The 21,917-nt window shown below is 34.1% G+C and overlaps 2 protein-coding genes across 2 annotated transcripts; one reads left to right on the forward strand and one right to left on the reverse strand.

Moving 5' to 3' along the window:
* The first annotated feature begins 14,162 nt into the window (after window positions 1–14,162).
* On the forward strand, window positions 14,163–15,596 carry LOC130798750 (tetraspanin-8-like). Its single transcript, XM_057661850.1, has 2 exons — window positions 14,163–14,465; window positions 15,227–15,596. Exons 1-2 carry the CDS (start codon window positions 14,163–14,165, stop codon window positions 15,512–15,514), a joined length of 591 nt encoding a protein of 196 aa, XP_057517833.1. The 3' UTR covers window positions 15,515–15,596.
* A 1,164-nt stretch (window positions 15,597–16,760) lies between these two features.
* Window positions 16,761–21,692, reverse strand: LOC130798430 (protein CHAPERONE-LIKE PROTEIN OF POR1, chloroplastic). The gene is made up of 5 exons (XM_057661411.1): window positions 21,463–21,692; window positions 21,275–21,366; window positions 19,997–20,379; window positions 17,123–17,199; window positions 16,761–17,018 (listed from the first exon to the last, which is right to left on the reverse strand). The coding sequence occupies exons 1-5, from the start codon at window positions 21,519–21,521 to the stop codon at window positions 16,868–16,870; spliced, it is 762 nt and encodes a 253-aa protein (XP_057517394.1). The 5' UTR covers window positions 21,522–21,692; the 3' UTR covers window positions 16,761–16,867.
* Between the last annotated feature and the right edge of the window lie 225 nt (window positions 21,693–21,917).

Here is a 21,917-nt window from a genome sequence, read left to right on the forward strand (position 1 = left end):
TTTTTCAAAGGCTTAACTTTATTTTTTACCTTACTACTCCAACCACTAAAATGTAAATTCCAAGACTTAAATTCCTTACGCTAAGGCTTCAAGTCTATATTCCACATCTTAGCCTTTTTTCACTTAAGTTTAATATGATTACTCTAAAACTTAAAATGTCTGCTATAAGGATTTGAAGTTTTTAAGATTCAAAATATCTATTTTAATATTTAAAATACATGTTCTAGGCTTTAAAACGATTACTTAAAAATATTATTTTAAAAAAATCTCGTCCACCCTTCTTATAAATGCCATCATAGAGACTACCCAACTCTTCATATGGACCACCAAAACGCTCAATCTGTGTTAATAACATTAATCAATCTCTAAACATGCAAATGTGTAAATAAACTCCTAATCTTATAAACTACTCACACATAATGCAAGAAAACATGAAAACATACATATTGCAACTAAGCACCATTAATTCAACTAAGTAACACACGATTAAGACTAATTAATTAAGCATCGACACTAATTAATCAACATCTAAAACACTAATTAAGCAATTAAGAAAACAAATTCCATTAACATAAAGATGATCAATCAAACAAAGCAAGATCTTAAATAGTACAACAAATGAAACATTACAACTCATATGAAAAGACGTAAATTGCATTTTTTTGGGTCTATCTATAAATGACTTCAGAAACTTTGGTATATGGCAAGTGTAGGTGAATTCTTACAAAAAATATACACTCAAGATTCGCGATTGCATATAACGTGATCATTAAGTGAATATTATTTAAGTATACAACCAATTGACCCACTTGCCGAAGATGCAATTCTTTGTATATTTAGCTTTGGCCCTTACCAATATGTTTATAATTTAAAGAGTGTGAAAATATAACAAAAATTATAATAGCTCAATAGTTGGAGCAACACATTATATATATATATATATATATATATATATATATATATATATATATATATATATATATATATATATATATATATATATATATACATATATATATATATATATATATATATATATATATATATATATATATATATATATATACATATATATATATATATATATATATATATATATATATGTATATATGTATATATATATGTATATGTATATATATATATGTATATATATATATATATATATGTATATATGTATATATATATATATATATGTTTATATGTATATATATATATATATGTGTGTGTGTGTGTGTGTGTGTGTATGTGTGTGTGTGTGTGTATATATATATAAATATATATATATATGTGTATATATATATATATATATATATATATATATATATATATATATATATGTATGTATATATATATATATATGTATGTAACATCTCGGAATAACTCGGGTCGTACGAAAAGAGAAAATGACCTTTTAAAAACGAGACAACTATAATCCGAGTCAAACCGGGATGTTAGAAAACAGTTTAAAACGGTTTTGAAGTTAAGGAAAACGTGCGGATCGAGTTCTATTAGCGTTATTAAGATCTACTAGATAATAAGAAATTCTTAGCAGCGGATAAGAACGAAAAGTTAAATCTACTTATTACAACTTGAGAACGAAAGTCGCCTCATAAAAACCAAATGTTCTTTAAACTAAATTTTTAAGATCTTATTAAGACTTTTCTACCCTAATAATTTATTTCTTCAAGGGACAATCCTCACTCCCCAGACCTGCAACTTAACTTACTGCTAGTCATTGCCCAGATAGGACACAACATCATCGCAGGGTCGTTAAGACCAAAAGCACACGTCAGCGAACGTCGCATACCAATAAATAATAACACAAGAGAAGTTTTAATTAATTAGCTAACAAATCACAAAACCGTACGCTTCGATCATGCTTATTAAGAATATTTATTTTCATGTAAAAGTTAGTCAGCCATACTGCTGTACTATCCAGCCATACTGCCGGTACACTCCAAACTCCATAAGTGAGACAATACATTAGGGGGAGCTAACCCCTAAGCAAGCCTCTACCATAGACACTCGCCTTACTTCGGTGTCTATAGTTAAGTATGCATACCCCCGCGGTGGCTCATAATGCCCTCATATACCGCGAGTAATTCTTTTCCACCAATTGACGTCATACTACGTCCACTTTTTAAGTTAGTGAGGTCATACTACCTCCATTTATCAAAACAATATATAAAGATTGACGTCATACTACGTCCACTTTTAAGTTAGTGAGGACATACTACCTCTACTTATCATAACAATGTATAAAATTATTGATTCGAACGATAACATTATTCGTTCTATATACCCATGCCTTACTTTCGGGTATCATTAATACATGATACATCGGACTAATGCGAACCACGCTGCGTGTACATACCTTAAGCAAGATAACCAACTCGCAAGCGTCTTAATCAATTCCCGGTCACGAATCGACTTCCTACAAGGTTCAATCGTATTCGGGAAATAAGCACACATACACATTTTCCTCAAATCATCCATAACACACATATACAATCACATCCATACCTAGAATACTACACACAACATGAACATCCATCACATACTATGACATGGTATATACACAAAACCGGATAGCCTATACAATCTGTCCAGAAACTCATCTTAAAACTGTCAAACTGAAAATCCGACTTCACCGTTGCGTCCGGAAGGCGTCAAAACCCCCGAGTACCAATTTTCATAATTTATAACATAGTATAAGTATTTTTAACTTAATTTTAAAGCCAAAAATGCTCCAAAAACACAATTTTTCCATCATCTTCAAAACCTACGGGATCTCATTTTTTTATCACAAATATATAAATTTCAATGCTTTATTCCCTATTAAATCTAAACAATAAAATTTACATAATTTTCATGATCACATCCAAAAATAAATTTTAATTTTTTATTTATATTTTTCTCAAAAATAAATCTTTTTACACCAATTTACACACACAAACACACCACACATATACATGTATATTTCTCTACCAACATTATAAATCTCCACTATTTATCAATAAAAATAAAAATAATTTTCCATCACCACATATATTTTTTTTTATATGAGCAACCATTTTTTTTATGTATATACACATATATATATATATATATATATATATATATATATATATTTTTAATCATTCATCAAACAATTCTTCATACACATGTAAACATATCTAAAACCCTAAAACCATACATTAATCTAAATGGAAAAACATCATACTTCCACACATGAATTTTAAATCATGAATAAATCATAAACTATAAAATAACACACACAAAAAAAAACCATAGAAATCTAAATTAAAACTTAAAAATAAAACTAGGTTAAGAATTACTCACAATTGCTCAAGAACAACACCAAAATTGATGAACCAAGGTGGAGGATTTAGGCGTGAGAAAAGTAGTGTTTTGGGAGTGTTTTCTTACTTGCAAATGGTTTGAAAATGAAAAGATGTAAGGTAATTAGGAGATTAAGGAAATAAAGGAATTAAGGAAAATTAAGGCAAAATTATGGAAGGCAATAATTCCTTAATCTCTCAATATTCCTAAGAAGTTACTAATCCCCCCTTAACCCTCCATATGGCCGGCCAAATGATTCCACTTCCCATTTAATTTTTTTTTTGTTTTTATTTTTATTTTTTTTTTTGAAATTAAAGATAGATTAGGAAAAAGGTTTGGACTTAAAATGGTTTTAATTGCCTTAAAAGTTGAAGTCTCATGATTTAATCTACTAACAAAATAAATAATAAAAAGAAATATATATTTTTTCTAAAAAAAATAATAATAATAAAAATAATAATATTACTAGCAAATCATTTAATATATCGGGAAAATATCGGGGTGTTACAGACTACCCCCCTTAAAAAGGTTTTGACCCCAAAACCTCAACGTACAAACACAAACACACAACAATCACACACATAAAAAAAAAACGACAAAACATGCACACAACAAAAGAAATAGATCAAAATAAACCTCAAAGCGCGTAAAACGCAAAATTCTACCGCTTCCTACCCCCCTTAAAAAGTTACGTCCCCGTAACTTACTAACCTGAGGAAAAAGATGCGGATACTTCTCTCGCATTGAAGATTCTGTTTCCCAAGTTGCCTCTTGTGACCGATGATTTGACCATAGAACCTTAACCATTGCAACATCCTTTCGCCGAGTACTGCGAACCTTTCTATCTAAAATCTGGACAGGTTGCTCTTCATAGGTGAGGCTTTCATCAAGTTCTAACGGTTCCGGGTCTAAGACATGCGAAGAAGCCGCAACATAACGTTTTAACTGGGAGATATGAAAAACGTCATGAACCTTACCCAACGCATTAGGTAACGCTAACCGGTAAGCTAACTTCCCAATCCGCTCCACAATATCATAGGGGCCAATGAAACGCAGGCTCAACTTCCCACGAGCACCAAAACAAACCACACCTCTCATCGGAGACACACGGAGTAAAACTTTGTCGCCCACTTCGTACTCATCAGGCCGACGTCGGAGATCGGCGTACGATTTTTGTCTATCCTGGGCTGCCTTCATTTTATCGCGAATCAACTTTACTTTCTCTGTCATTTGCACAAGCATATCAGATCCTAAGGTGACGGATTCAGTAAAATCATCCCAACATACAGGACTACGGCACTTACGACCATACAGTGCTTCAAACGGAGCCATTTGAATCGTTGCCTGATAACTGTTATTATAAGAGAATTCTACTAAATCCAAATGTTCATCCCATGAACCTTGCCATTCCATGGCTATTACTCTCAACATGTCTTCTAGTATCTGATTGACACGTTCAGTCTGACCATCCGTCATAGGGTGAAAAGACGTACTATGAAGAAGAGTGGTTCCCAAAGCCTGCTGTAATGATTTCCAAAAATGTGACAAGTATCGAGTATCACGATCGGAGACAATAGTACGAGGTATTCCGTGATATCGAACAACGTATCGAATATAGGCACGAGCAAGTTGTTCCATATCCCACTTACAGTTCATCGGAATAAACCTTGCAGACTTAGTAAGCCTATCCACGATAACCCAAAGAGTATCATTACCAGCTTTAGTTCGTGGCAACCCTAACACGAAATCCATAGATATGTCATCCCACTTCCAGACCGGGACTTCTAGAGGTTGCAGTAACCCAGCTGGTCTTCGATGTTCACTCTTAACCTTTTGACACGTTAAACACTTGGAAACAAAATCTGCAATATTCTTTTTCATACCAGACCACCAAAACATGCTTTTTAAATCTTGATACATCTTATCCCCACCAGGATGAACCGAGCATCTAGAATAATGAGCTTCGTTCAATAATTTTTCCTTCAAGGAGTCACACCCATCCGGCACACACCACCGTCCCTTAAAACGAAGACTACCGTCCTCATGAATTGTAAAACCTTCAGCTTTCCCTTCACTGATCTGCTCCCGAAGTTTTATAAACTTTGGGTCTTCCAGTTGCTTAGCCATAATCTCTTCGAAAAAGGTAGGTTGAATAGACAAGGCACTCAACCTGGCTTCCAATTCCCCTTCTTGGATTATCTCCAAGTTCATTCTCCCAAACTCCTTACACAACTCCGCAGAGGTTATTAACGCTGAGACGGAATGCCTCGATTTCCTACTCAAAGCATCAGCGACTACATTCGCACGGCCTTCGTGATATGAAATCTCTAAATCATAATCACTGATAAGTTCTAACCAACGTCGTTGGCGCAAATTCAACTCGGATTGAGTGGACAAAAATTGCAAACTTTTATGATCCGTAAAGACCTTGCATTTGACACCATAAAGGTAATGTCGCCAGATTTTCAATGCGAAAACCACAGCAGCTAACTCCAAGTCATGTGTTGGATAATTCACCTCATGAGTCCTTAGTTGACGTGAAGCATACGCCACCACCTTTCTATCTTGCATCAAAACACAACCTAACCCATGTTTGGAAGCGTCACTATAGACAGAGTATTCCAAGGATGGGTCAGGTAAGGTCAACACAGGGGCTGTAGTTAACTTCTCCTTTAATAACCGAAATGCCTTCTCGCACTCCTCAGTCCATTCGAACTTCTTTTCCTTCTTCATCAAGGCTGTCAGTGGACGAGCGATGCGAGAAAAGTCCTTCACAAAACGACGATAGTATCCTGCTAATCCCAAGAAACTCCGGATATCTGTAACATTCCGAGGTGTAGACCAATCCCGAACAGCTGCTACTTTTGCTGGATCAACGGAAATTCCTTCCTTAGAAACAATGTGACCCAGAAAAGCCACTTGCTCTAACCAAAATTCACACTTCGAAAACTTAGCATACAACTGATTCTCTCGCAGAATCTGCAAGACTATCCTTAAATGTTCTTGATGTTCTTCTTGGCTCTTGGAATATACCAAAATATCATCAATGAACACCACCACACACTTATCGAGGTACGCGTTAAAAACCCGATTCATCAACCCCATAAATGCTGCGGGTGCATTGGTCAACCCAAAAGGCATCACTGTAAATTCAAAGTGTCCGTATCTGGTTCTAAAAGCTGATTTACTAATATCCTCCTCCTTGATGCGTAACTGATGATACCCGGACCGCAGATCAATCTTGGAAAAGACTCCTGCCCCTTGCAACTGATCAAAAAGATCATCGATCCGTGGTAATGGGTACTTATTCTTAACAGTGACCTTATTAAGTTCTCTGTAATCAATACAGAGACGCATCGTTCCGTCCTTTTTCCTTACAAACAACACTGGGGCTCCCCAAGGCGACACACTAGGTCTTATATAACTCTTCTCTAACAACTCCTCCAATTGGATTTTCAATTCTTCCATCTCCCTTGGGGCCATTCGGTAAGGAGCTTTTGAAATCGGTCCTGTCCCAGGGATTAAATCAATCGAGAAATCCACGTCCCTTCTTGGCGGCATACCAGGAAGTTCTTCTGGGAAAACATCTCTAAAATCACAGACCACTGGAATGTTCTCAAGCTGCAACTCCCGCTCCCCTACTTTACTTATACTACACAGAAACCACGGTTGCCCTTGCTTAATTAACTTCTTGACTTTTAATGATGATACGATTTTTATCCTCGGTCCTTTAGGAAGACTCCTATATTTAACCTTCTCCCCCCTAGGTCCACTTAAGGTCACTGACTGTTCTTCACAATCTATTATCGCTTTATATCTACTTAGCCAATCCATCCCAAGTATTACATTTAAGTCATCCATTTCTAGAGAAAATAAATTACTTGGAAATTTTACTTTCCCTATCTTAACCGGCACTTCACGGAACAACGTATTACAATGAAATATCTCCCCGGAAGGAGTAGAGACTGAAAAAGATGTTTCCTCGGGGTTTTCCAATTCTAAGTCCTTAACTCTAGACTTTGAAACAAACGAGCATGATGCACCAGAATCAAACAGTACTTTAACGGATTTTTCATTAATACTGAACGTACTTATGACCACATCCGACGCCTGCGCTGCCTCCCTCGAGTTAACTGCTGAAAGCCTGCCGTCGTTCTGGGTAGAAGTAGTAACACCTCCTTGATTCCCACGTTGGCTTGAAAGGAAATTCTCGTTTCTAGCATTTCCCGGTCGTTGCTGAAGACCGGAGTTATTCCCCGAAAACCTTGGGTTTGAGGCACCTCCCAAGTTTCGGCCAAAACTTCCACCATTGTGATTCCCCCTACCAGCATCATTACTACCCCGTCCGTTAGCGATTCTTTGTTGTTGGAAACCTCTATGATTTCCCCCTTGCAACTCTTGTTGTCCTATGCGAGTATAACACTCGTACAATCTATGGCCCGGCTTACCACAGTAAGAACAGTCCACTAACGCACCCCGGCAGTCCCTTCCTGGGTGGTTCTTTTGGCATCTCCTACAGTTGAAGATTCTTTCCTTCCCATTACGATCATACAAAGGCTTCTGCATTCTAGCCTCTATTCTCGAATTTCCCCCATTCTTGCTGTTTTGACCAGAATGGAAACCTTTCTCCTGAAAGCCTCCAAACAGTTTGTGCTTCTTAAATTGATTTTGGACTTGATTACTCGCATTCGTATCATTCTGAAACACGGGTTCTTTTCTCTTTTCTCCGCTATGGCCCAACTTCTATTTTTCCTTCCTGATAACATTCCCAATCTGCGCAGCTCTCTTATATAGCTGGTCTAACGTATCATATCTATCAGTCTCAATGTGTTTTTGGATCTCATACGATAGACCTAACTCAAAACGCTGTATTTTCTTTCCCTCAGTTGGGACATCGTCAGGGCAAAACTTCAAGTATTCCATAAATTTCTGATAATATTCATCTACCGTTAGGTTTCCCATTTCGAACCTAGCAAACTCATTTGATTTGTCCTTCCTAACATGAGGCGGATAAAATTGGTCCCTTAACGCCCCCTTAAATCCTTCCCAGCTTAAGTCACCGTTGTTTTCTGATATCAACCTCATCTTACTATGTGTCCACCAATAGTCAGCGTCTTCCACTAGGAAAAACGCGGCTTGGTCAACCATGAGCTCAGCAGGACATCTCACCACACTAAAAAGCTTGTCAAATTCTCTCAGCCAGTTTTCCAACATAGAAGGTTCACCTTTTCCACTATAAGTCGAGGGTTTACTCTGGGCTATTCTCTTACTAATTGACGAAGCCTTTTCCTCCAAGGATTTCGGTCTCGGATTCCTTGCGCCAGCTAGGGCCTTAACTAGGTTTCGAAGCACGCGATCAGAGTTTCCTCTTGGCACGGACCTTTTCAAAAAGGGTGGCATGATGGCAGGTATACTGCATCAGGTTCAAACAAGGTGTGTAAATACATTTCTATAGCGTTTGAGGTTTAAGGAAAAAAAACTCATTCTGTTATTGCTCTAAAGTAAACAAGGTAGTAGCCCTAAAGGTAAAAAGGTTGAACAATAAGTCTATAATCAGATTTTTTTTTTTTTTTTTTTTTTTTTTGTTCCATAAATACAACACTGAATCAATTCTACTTTCTAATTGTTTATAATTTTAAAAACGAAATTCAAATTCAAAACAAACAAACCATATACTTCCAATCTAGAAAGAATACTGGGGTATAAATTCCCACATAGTCATTGTTCAAAACTACAAAAGTCCGAGATAAACAACCAAATCACTTAACCAACAAAATTGTTCGCAATTATTCTACTAAGGGACTAGACATACGACTCAAGCACATGCATCATCAAAATAAAGTAAAAACAATCAGGCACATAAAGGTGACGCATCCATGCGGTCCCGATCCTCCATGTATTGATCAGGGTCAAAATCAGGATCATCAGAGTCATCGCTAGACGCGCTATCGGAATCAGAAAGGGTCCCCACAGATAAGGAATCACTCATAGTAAGTCGCGCTACTGAATCAGAAAGCTCTACAATTATTGGCTCAGGTGGTTCCTCCACCCACATCATGATTTCACTCTCTTCCTCGCTCATAAGATCCTCTCGCCTCACCGGCCAACCCCCTAAAATAATATGCCCACTATCATCATCACTCATCATTCCATCTCTATAAGCTAGTTCCCCCTCCTCATCAGCATTATATCCATCCCCTAAGTTATCCTCATCAGGATCTTCTACCACTCCTAAAGGATCCTCCTCCATGAATTCTCCCTGCTCCTCATCAGAATTTTCTTCGAACTCCTCCTCATATTCCTCTTCTGGGTCCTCATCGGGGTCCTCCTCCTCAGGGTCCTCTTCTGGATCCTCTTCTGGATCCTCCTCTGGATCCCTCTCGAAATCCAACCCATCGAAGATTATAAATGGCATTGAGTCTGGGTCTACTATGTGAACATCCTCCTCATTATTATCTCTCCTTGCCCCACTAGACTCTGGAACGTCAACTCCGTCCCGACCCTCAGTTTGCACTGCTCTTACCCTCCTGTCAAGCTCTAGGTGAAACTTGTCAATCATCCCTTTCAATGCATTCGTTTCCTCTTCCATTATTCTTTCATACACCTGTTTGGACTTTTTGTAGATCATTTCCATTCGTCGGGTGTAATCCAAATCACTTTCTCCCTCTTTTCTATCCCAAATTCCCTGAGCCTCTATTTCTGCCCAAGCTGGGGCATTATCTAAAACTCTCCAGGGTTCCTCTCGGGTATTAATTCCCTCATCGGCCGGTCTTTTTCCTTTATCCATGAGAGAAAAATAATAATCGAACTTCCTGACTCACAAGGAAAGAAAACAAGGCAATCAATTTCTAAGATCAGACAAAGATAGATAATTCAAAACATCAGAGATATAGACACAGAAATGCTATCATACACTCATCAAGTTATCCATGACATCATGCTTAAAGACACAAAGCACAACACATCATATCCCCTTAATGTCTACCCCTTTTACTCTCGTTAATTAATTTTAAAATTTTTTTTTTTTTAACGTTAGTCTATCGATATAGATAAATAACACTAAATAAAACTCCCGCTCTGATACCAGTTGTAACATCTCGGAATAACTCGGGTCGTACGAAAAGAGAAAATGACCTTTTAAAAACGAGACAACTATAATCCGAGTCAAACCGGGATGTTAGAAAACAGTTTAAAACGGTTTTGAAGTTAAGGAAAACGTGCGGATCGAGTTCTATTAGCGTTATTAAGATCTACTAGATAATAAGAAATTCTTAGCAGCGGATAAGAACGAAAAGTTAAATCTACTTATTACAACTTGAGAACGAAAGTCGCCTCATAAAAACCAAATGTTCTTTAAACTAAATTTTTAAGATCTTATTAAGACTTTTCTACCCTAATAATTTATTTCTTCAAGGGACAATCCTCACTCCCCAGACCTGCAACTTAACTTACTGCTAGTCATTGCCCAGATAGGACACAACATCATCGCAGGGTCGTTAAGACCAAAAGCACACGTCAGCGAACGTCGCATACCAATAAATAATAACACAAGAGAAGTTTTAATTAATTAGCTAACAAATCACAAAACCGTACGCTTCGATCATGCTTATTAAGAATATTTATTTTCATGTAAAAGTTAGTCAGCCATACTGCTGTACTATCCAGCCATACTGCCGGTACACTCCAAACTCCATAAGTGAGACAATACATTAGGGGGAGCTAACCCCTAAGCAAGCCTCTACCATAGACACTCGCCTTACTTCGGTGTCTATAGTTAAGTATGCATACCCCCGCGGTGGCTCATAATGCCCTCATATACCGCGAGTAATTCTTTTCCACCAATTGACGTCATACTACGTCCACTTTTTAAGTTAGTGAGGTCATACTACCTCCATTTATCAAAACAATATATAAAGATTGACGTCATACTACGTCCACTTTTAAGTTAGTGAGGACATACTACCTCTACTTATCATAACAATGTATAAAATTATTGATTCGAACGATAACATTATTCGTTCTATATACCCATGCCTTACTTTCGGGTATCATTAATACATGATACATCGGACTAATGCGAACCACGCTGCGTGTACATACCTTAAGCAAGATAACCAACTCGCAAGCGTCTTAATCAATTCCCGGTCACGAATCGACTTCCTACAAGGTTCAATCGTATTCGGGAAATAAGCACACATACACATTTTCCTCAAATCATCCATAACACACATATACAATCACATCCATACCTAGAATACTACACACAACATGAACATCCATCACATACTATGACATGGTATATACACAAAACCGGACAGCCTATACAATCTGTCCAGAAACTCATCTTAAAACTGTCAAACTGAAAATCCGACTTCACCGTTGCGTCCGGAAGGCGTCAAAACCCCCGAGTACCAATTTTCATAATTTATAACATAGTATAAGTATTTTTAACTTAATTTTAAAGCCAAAAATGCTCCAAAAACACAATTTTTCCATCATCTTCAAAACCTACGGGATCTCATTTTTTTATCACAAATATATAAATTTCAATGCTTTATTCCCTATTAAATCTAAACAATAAAATTTACATAATTTTCATGATCACATCCAAAAATAAATTTTAATTTTTTATTTATATTTTTCTCAAAAATAAATCTTTTTACACCAATTTACACACACAAACACACCACACATATACATGTATATTTCTCTACCAACATTATAAATCTCCACTATTTATCAATAAAAATAAAAATAATTTTCCATCACCACATATATTTTTTTTTATATGAGCAACCATTTTTTTTATGTATATACATATATATATATATATATATATATATATATATATATATATATTTTTAATCATTCATCAAACAATTCTTCATACACATGTAAACATATCTAAAACCCTAAAACCATACATTAATCTAAATGGAAAAACATCATACTTCCACACATGAATTTTAAATCATGAATAAATCATAAACTATAAAATAACACACACAAAAAAAAACCATAGAAATCTAAATTAAAACTTAAAAATAAAACTAGGTTAAGAATTACTCACAATTGCTCAAGAACAACACCAAAATTGATGAACCAAGGTGGAGGATTTAGGCGTGAGAAAAGTAGTGTTTTGGGAGTGTTTTCTTACTTGCAAATGGTTTGAAAATGAAAAGATGTAAGGTAATTAGGAGATTAAGGAAATAAAGGAATTAAGGAAAATTAAGGCAAAATTATGGAAGGCAATAATTCCTTAATCTCTCAATATTCCTAAGAAGTTACTAATCCCCCCTTAACCCTCCATATGGCCGGCCAAATGATTCCACTTCCCATTTAATTTTTTTTTTGTTTTTATTTTTATTTTTTTTTTTGAAATTAAAGATAGATTAGGAAAAAGGTTTGGACTTAAAATGGTTTTAATTGCCTTAAAAGTTGAAGTCTCATGATTTAATCTACTAACAAAATAAATAATAAAAAGAAATATATATTTTTTCTAAAAAAAATAATAATAATAAAAATAATAATATTACTAGCAAATCATTTAATATATCGGGAAAATATCGGGGTGTTACAATGTATGTATGTATGTATATATATATATATATATGTATGTATATATATATATATATGTATATATATATATATATATAAATATATATATATATATATATGTATATATATATATATGTATATATATATATATGTATATATATATGTATATATATATATATATATGTATATATATATATATATATATGTATATGTATATATATATATATGTATATATATATATATATGTATATATATATATATATATATATATGTGTGTGTGTGTGTGTGTGTGTGTGTGTGTGTTTTTATATTTTTGTTATGTTATCTTAATTTTAATATTGTTTTTTAGAGATTTATTAGGCGAATACCGCGAATATAAGAAGTCTAAACAACTTGGTTTTTTTTTTTCATTCGGTATAATTATAGGAAAACATCAACTCCACTTGTTGAGCATAATATTTGCAATGAATCAAGTCCATTTCAGTCTACATTGTTATAAAATTTTATAACTCATTTCAGTCTTCATTTCAGGCGAATATAAGAAGTGAGACGACCTCAATTGGGTCAGGCTAAACTCATTTTAAAAAAATTGTGTTGTACAAATGTAAATTTAGATTTTATTGTTTTTTAATGTTTTTTAACTAATAAGCTGCTTGTATGGATTCGTCTCACAGTGATACGGTTACTCTCACCCACTAATGTATTCCTCATTTTCTTCACCCAAAAATTTCCGTATTAGTTTTTTTGGTGCTCTGTAGTATTTTTCAATTCCAAATTAATATTAAAATTTTAAAAATTACTGCAATTTCATAAGAAACAAGAGTATTTACCAATTCCAACCCTAAAACCCTTTCCTCCACCTAAAAAATAGCAGAATTATTAAAAAAAAAAACCAAAAAGTACTCTTCTTGCTAGTCTAAAGGATCCCCTAACAATACGTTTTTGATGAAGTCATAATATTTTAGTATAAAAACCACATTGCATCCAATAATTATTGCTTTCACCTTAATTACCAATAACAATTTAAAAAAAATTACAGTTCTTAGGACTGTACATAAAAACAATATCATTTTCCTTAAAAAATGAGAAAAAGTATGTTCATAGGTCTAAAAAGCCTAAGCATAATAACAATGATTTTATCATTGTTAACATTAATTAGCCTCCTTATTTACTCTCATTTCTATCCAATTTCATTCCAATGTCATAAAATGGTGGCATGGCCCTTCTATTGTTTTAGTTGTTTCCTCTTGGCCATCTCAATAATGGGTTTTTGTGGGTCCTTTTTTAGGATTTCATTATTCTTATGGATATATATTGTTGGCTTGTTTCTTGCTCTACTTGCTTGGTTTACTTTCACCATTTTTTTGTTGTTGGTTACAAATAAAGATGCCGGTGATATGGTGTCTAAGATTAGGGTTGGGGAGCATACGATTGGGAATTATTATAATGATTGGGTGCAACATCATGTTGTTAATGGATATAATTGGGAAGGTGTAAGGAAGTTTTGTTTGGTTGAATCTCAAATATGTCATTCTCTTCCTCTTGGAAACTTAACAACAATTCAGGTACTGTTTTTTTAATAATTTACGAATTACAGACTTAAAGTTTAGTATTTTTGCGAATTATAATCTTAATGTTTAGTTTTTGCGAATTACAGCCACCAAAGTATTAAAGTTTGCAGGTTCAAGCCCAAACACAGATTTCCGACCATTTTGGTGGTCGGGATTTTAGGTTAAGAGGTCGGAATTCTATATTTTTGACCTAAACTTGTAAACTTTAATACTTTGGTGGCTATAATTCGCTAAAAATAAACAGTGAGGTTATAATTCGAAAAAATGTTAAACTTTAAAGTTATAATTCACAATATTTTTTTGTGTGAGTATGATATCTTGTCAAGGTTTATGATAAGATGACTTGTTAGATTATAAAAATGTAACTTTTATTTACGTGAAATTGAACATTATGTTGTCGCAAAAGTGTTTATTTTGAAAATTAATTTCATATATTGATTATTTTTTGAACTTTTTTATACGTAATTACTTATTCTTTTCAAATTTCCGAAAATATTCTCATTTAAAAGGCAAATATATCTCAAAATATAATTACAGACTAAAAATTTAAAACGGACTACTTTGTCCATATTCTTTATGTTTTTGGATTGGGCCATTTTCGGATTCTAGGTCAAAATTTTAAATTATGATGTGGTTTACTAATTTCCGATCAAATTTCAAGTAAATGTTGAGCCCGATTATTTGTTTGTATTTTTTTTGACTTAATTAATTTGTATTTTTAAAAAATTATTTGTTTGTTTTGGTTCATTTTCCAGTCTAGCTGCTGCAAGCCACCAACATTGTGCAAGTTTACAGCAAACTCGACATACTGGGAGGGCCCACCTTCCTCAATGGAATCGGACTGCAAGACATGGAGCAATGATGAAGACAAATTGTGTTACAATTGCAAGTCATGCAAAGCAAGTGTTGAAGCCAAACTTAGAAAAAAATGGCCACTTTACTTTTCAATCAATTTCATTATTCTAGCCATTATGTTTTTGATCCATAATATCTCTTTTTGGGTTGTTTTTACCCATGAGTATGGTTTATTAGAGTGTATTTAGTAAGAATCAGGTCTTATCTAAATTAAATAGTAAATATATTACTTTCCTAAACAAGAGTTTAAATTCGATTCTCATACAATTCTTTATAACCTCTAATCCAAAAAAAAAAAAAACTTAGGCGTTAGCCCTTTAGTTTCTGGCTATGTTAGTTTCTAGCTAGTAGTTATTACTCCAATTTCTATTTTCCATTTATGTAGTTTTAGGAAATGATTATCTTGATTCGTTTGTCTTAGTTAAGTTTCATGTGTAATGTGATACAATTGAAGTTTATTATAATTTTTACCTTTTGCTTTCAAGATATCCCTATACAATATATTTGCAATTTGAATTTAGACATGTAAAACTTTAATTTCATCTAAAAACTTTACTAATTCAATTGCTTTTTGCTTAAATTAGTGAACATTTGAGTTTACATTAATATTTTTGAGTTGTAATATAATATTATTTTATTTTCATTATTGGAGTCAATATATTAGTACTATGACTTAAAAAGCAATTTCTAACCCATTAGAATAATAATTATCTTTTTAATTTTAACGAATAATATTATATGGTTTTTAAACGATCAAAATATAATAATTGTAAAACTATGACTCGATGGGTCAAAGCCCAATTGACCCAAAATCAAATCGATTGACTGATTTGACGAGCATATCGTAGAATACTTTACTTAGTTACCTTAATATAATGATTATTATAATGGAGTGTTTGGGACAAGGAAATAGGACTAGTGAAACTTTTAAGATGAAACTTTGAAATAAAAAAGTCTCATCTCTTATTTGTCATGTTAAAATACCCACTCTTCCCCAAGACATTTTTCTTGAAGACTTTTTATTTTTCTTGGAGACAAAGTCTCTTTCTCAAAATTTGTCATCGCCATCAATGCATTTAAGGTGTTTTCAAATAATTGTATTATAGAAAGTATTTGATAAATATTAAGAGATAGTGAATAAAATAAGACGAACAATAACGAGCAAAAAGTAATTTCTCCTAAAATGAAATTAAAGAAGATAATTTTTATATATAATTAAAAGAGAATTATAAAGATTATTAAAAGATAATGCAACCAATCTCAGTTTGTATTGTACATACTTCATATATAAGAATTCGAGATTGGAATTTATATGAATGAGGTAGAAATTTTGTTTTCCTATTATGTTCAAACGATCAGTATGTATGGGTATGGGGTATGGGTATGGGTATGGGTATGAATATAAAATTATTTATTGTGATTTGTGATAAAGCCTTGGAGCAAATTATATTATAAACATTACTAAGTGAAAACATGAAATCAAATCACCTTCCATAAGAAATTTTAGGATTCAAAATCCCTGATGACAAAACTTGAGTCTTCTATTTAAGAAAGGTACAGCCAACAAACAGAGAGAGGAACACTCCTAAGGAAGTAAGAAGTTCCAGAGACCAAGTAGGTGGTAATATAGCAGCCGGTATCATTGGACCTACACACGAACCAAACACCCAACCAGCAACAAGAGATCCAAATCTGTCGGAAAGAGATTAACGGATTAGCGAAAGAGGGTTGAAAAGTGTAAAAGATCGGTGCCACTAGGATAGTACAATGAGCTGTTGTAAGTATGATTAACTCACCCGATGATGGTAGCCCTTCCTAAGCTCTTTGTCTTGTCGTTAAGGAAGTATATGCACGCTCCAAGAGAGATAGCCACCTGCATATCAAGTATTTGCATATTTAAAAAAGCTGCATCTTTCTTTCGATTGGGAACAACCATAGTGATCAAATCGTTAAACAGATCAAATTAAGCAAGTTCAACAAACTATTTAACTAGTCAAGCAGCCAAGAGAATTCATCGGAGTCACTTGTAATACAACAAACAGATCAACTTGCCATTGCTGGAAGCACAAGGGGAAAATTAAGTTAATCAGGATTCCGTGATTTACTTATACAGAACATCTTTAATGTTTTTTCAATCTTATAAATAAAGAACCACATAACCCCCTTGATATAGGAAGAAATTCTAGAATATTTTTAAAATTAATCCTAATCAACTTGTATAAAACCCACATTATAAAAATGGCCTAGGTACAAAATCTCAAGCCTAAGGCCCTTAACAATAAGGGCTCAGATTATTCCAAAACAAAAAAAAGAAAAATAATAGTCCTAACTCCTAACTCCTAAGCCATTCTAACTTGCATCATGAACATTAGGTCGGGTGAAAATATTTTTCCGTGAGAATTTCACTGGTTAAGGGTGAAAAGTCGTTTTTTGAGGAATGGCACGGGGTGCTTTTCTGTCATCACTGCATGAGCTTCATACCTATTCCTTACTTTACTCTCCCTTTTAGCCATCCATCATTGTCCCTCATTTCTCCTTTTTCTAGAATTCTGACTTTAGCAAAGAAACAAAGAATGAAATGAGATGTTTGAAAGCTGTTTTCAGTTAAAATATGCTCAGTACTGTCCATTGAAACAAAATTTAGCTCAGATATTTCCATAAAATCAAACATATGCGAATTATCCTAAACAAATTAAGACCATTGTGCAAAAAAAAGGCCGCATCACCGTATCGCGACCATAACGTAAAGATTTTTGAGTTCACTTGAGTTGCAATTCTGCAACATTTACACGATATTTCCACATTGCCAGCCATTGATTATGTCTTAATCATAGTGCAAAAATATGGTTTTGATAACGGTTGTGAAACGGATTTCACGGTCAAACTCCTTTGTCTAATTAATAAACGAACCAACAGTTCCTATCAAGTATCACCTAATGTACAATGCAAACAGGCTTCTATCCTTTTCTCTTCATCCTCTCTTTCTGACTCTGGGGAAACATCCCTTCCCCCAAAGAAGGGATTCCCTTGATCAACAATCATCAATACTGCTGCTATAAAAATTACCATTCAGTTATTCACCTTAGAGAGGTCTACAAAAATTCTGTTAAAAGATCAATATGAATTGACTTATTTTAAAAATATGAAACGACAATGATGCCAAAACCTTAATCTTAACACAAATTCTTGTGAGAGACCGTCTCTAATTGAGCGGACCCATTTTATATTTTTTAAAATATTATAAGTAGGCATTAAGAATGATGTAAGTAGACATTTAAGATAATGAAAGTAGGCATTAAGGATACGGTAAATAAGCATTAAAAATAGTGTAAGTAGGCATTAAGTATACGATAAGTATGCATTAATCTTTAATGGGCTGGACTTGAGATACATCTCTTAAAGAGACGGTCTCTCAAGAGACTAGCTATAATCTTAAACACATGTGGTTGACTGCATGAACTAAGATTTCAACTCCAGTGATATTCTTCTCTTCCATTAACTAAAATATTATAATCAGAAATATGTTCAAAAACCTAAAACAGGCTCATGACAATATGTGCTTAGAATCTCACCATCCAACACCACTTAAGCTAATTAACCACCAAAATAACACAATAGTCAGTAAACTAATTCAAAGGTGGATGCAACTTCAGCATCGAAAACCTTCAAGTTGTCTAAGCCTTCATCCCATTCACTAATCCTCAATTCAAAAAGTGGCATAGCAAATAAGGGCACAAGGGATAAGGCTAAAAAAAATTTCTCATAAGAAAATAAAGTTAACAAAGATGATAAAATTAGAGAGCAAAAGACATAAACCCAAAAAATTGATGGGATGATGTCTAAGTACTTAACAAGAGAGTACATATGACATGTAGAGTAGAAAATAGCTACGACCTGACTTATATAGGTTCTATATGAAATTGTAAATATCCCAGTGAACTGTGGTATCTGAGGGGTTCGAATATGATTTTAACAAAGGACAGAAATATAAAAGTTTTAGATAGAAAACATAAGCCCAGTGGCAAGCTTGTAAAAAAAAGTTGAATATTTATTAAGTACAAAGAGTTTCTTTACAGCCAGTGGGAATATTGAGGCACTACACATCTCAAGCATCAAACAGGAACTTCCAATTTTCACCACCCAAATTACCACAATACATTGTTAATCCTCAGTCCTAGTATCAAATTCAAAGGAACATTAAGAAAACAGATTGCCAGGTTTAAAGTCCAGTATCTTCTTACACATGCAAGGACATAAGATAACATCTCAAATTGGTGACAGATAAGACAACTACACTAATTAATTATTGGCTCAATCCTGGTCAAAAAACTTAATATAAAAATGCTTCATGAAAATGGAGTTTGGATTGAGATCTTGAATCTTTCTTTATGAAGCGCATAAAGAGTTTTCTCCAACAGATAGAGTAAGTGAATTGAGTGAACACCTCTTGTCCCTTTTTGAGTCATTATACAGTATAAATCCTACTTCCTGGAGTACTACTAGCCCATTATTATTCTTCATCCTTCCACTTCTTAGTGCATAACAATTATTAGCACTCCCCTTCCAGAGTGAACAACTAAAGATCACACAAGTTTGATTATATGATGACAGCATCTCAATCATACAACAAAATAAACATTAAAAAAATCTAAATAACGTGCTAAACATACCTGAAAAGCTGGTCCACCTTCAGCAGAATTCATTATACTCCAGCAAGCCATAAAGGCAAATAAAAACAATCTTCTAAGGATAATGACAGTTGCAGGAAGCTCTACAAAATTGAGCAAATTCTTCAACCAAGGAGGAGATTCCTCAACTTTCTTCTTCAGCCTTGTTTTCAAGTTAATCTTCGTTTTCTTTCTCTCCCAAAAGCTTCTCATAAGAAGTTTCTCAAAAGCAGCCTCTATGGATTCCACACTTCGCTCATCTCCAGCATATTGCTCGGCAAGAAAATTTCTAGAGCTCCAAATTTCTTCCTCGGAAGCATAGGGACTTATGCCGAGGCGCTTGTAAGGATCCCATACATTTATCCTCGGAAATTTTGACACATTGCCTATCATAAATCAAATCAAGAAAGAACTTTATGACCACGACAAAACAATATTATGATACAAAGTAACACGACGAAATATGAGCTATTGCCTTTTGTAAGACCTAAATTCACGTCTAAAAGCCCATTAACTTGCCACAACTGAACCGAAGATCTTTCTATGTGGTTACTTCTTTTAGATCAAACTTTAACTCCTATGTCTGAGGTTCGCGCACAAACCAAGGAAAAGTGAGAAAGTGGGTAATTAAGCAGGGTATTAAAAGTGGGGCTATGTCCTTTAGTGGAGTAATTATAGGTTTTAATTTAGAAGAGCGAAATAAATTTTAGGTTTCAGTGGGTATTGTATGTGCAATCATGTCCAAAGAGTTAATATAACAAACCACAGAACGAACTAAAATAGTATATGTACCAAAATCAGGGGACGAAGAGAGTTACTCTTAAAAAATGAGCTCCTATATTTCATCTTCCACCCATTTCGTCCAACAAAAATCCAACAAGTATCTACATAAGGACTTCTTCTCCTCAGCTTAAAAGAACTCAAATGAACTTATTAGGACGTATTAAGTAGTGAAAATGCAATAGTGAATGGGATGGGCAAATCTTATTATAACTCAACTGAAATGAACAATCAGGCTTGAAAGTAATAAGTCCCTACAAGAAACAATATTTCAAGAAACAGCAAGTTTAGAAAAAAAAAAATCTGCAAACAAATGGCACCAAAGAATCTATCCATCACAATTAACCAAAATAAAGCTATAGAATCTGTTTCTTTTACAATGAAGCATCATGATTCCACAAGTATCCAATAATTAATTCCTATAACATTCAACAATGCCTCATATCAAGATAAATAACAAAACCCACAAACTAGAATCAATTTTCAATACTAGTGTTTTACCTTCATAAGGTGTGTCTACAGAACATTTAGGTTGCCCTAAATTGACTCCAGGTGTCGCTAAACTCCTTGTATTCTGGCGATGGAGTAGAGAGCTGTAAACAAACACAAAAATTGGTGTTAATAAACACATCAACAAATTAAAATTGGGAAAATATAACAAATTTGGTTAGAGTGAGAGAAAGAAATACGGTTTGTGGCCGAGAAAAGGAGTGGACAACTTAGGGTTAGCGAGCAAAGCGGCAACCATGGTTTATGAAACAGGAAGATAGATGTTGCCGAAGAGAGGGAAGTCAAGTGAACACCATGGAAGAGCAAGAAAGAAGCGTTTAGGTAGTTGGATGAGCAACAAGGCAAGAGGGGAAAGAAAAGTCGAAACGGATGGTGTAATCTTTTTCACTATCCAATTGCCCGTTTTGTTTGCGGGTGGGCGAGTGTGGTTAGTGGTTATTCTATCCATTTCATTGGTTATTAACCAATTAGTCTCTTGGGAGACTGTCTCTTAGGCCCATATCATTAAAACTTAATGTTTATTTAGCGTATTTTTAATGACTATTTATATTATTTTTAATGCCTACTTGTCATATCCTTAATGCCTACTTATAATATTTTAAATGTCTACTTACATTATTTTTGATGCCTACTT

This window comes from Amaranthus tricolor, chromosome 13 (genome assembly GCF_026212465.1).
Source record: "Amaranthus tricolor cultivar Red isolate AtriRed21 chromosome 13, ASM2621246v1, whole genome shotgun sequence".
Taxonomy (NCBI): Eukaryota; Viridiplantae; Streptophyta; class Magnoliopsida; order Caryophyllales; family Amaranthaceae; genus Amaranthus; species Amaranthus tricolor.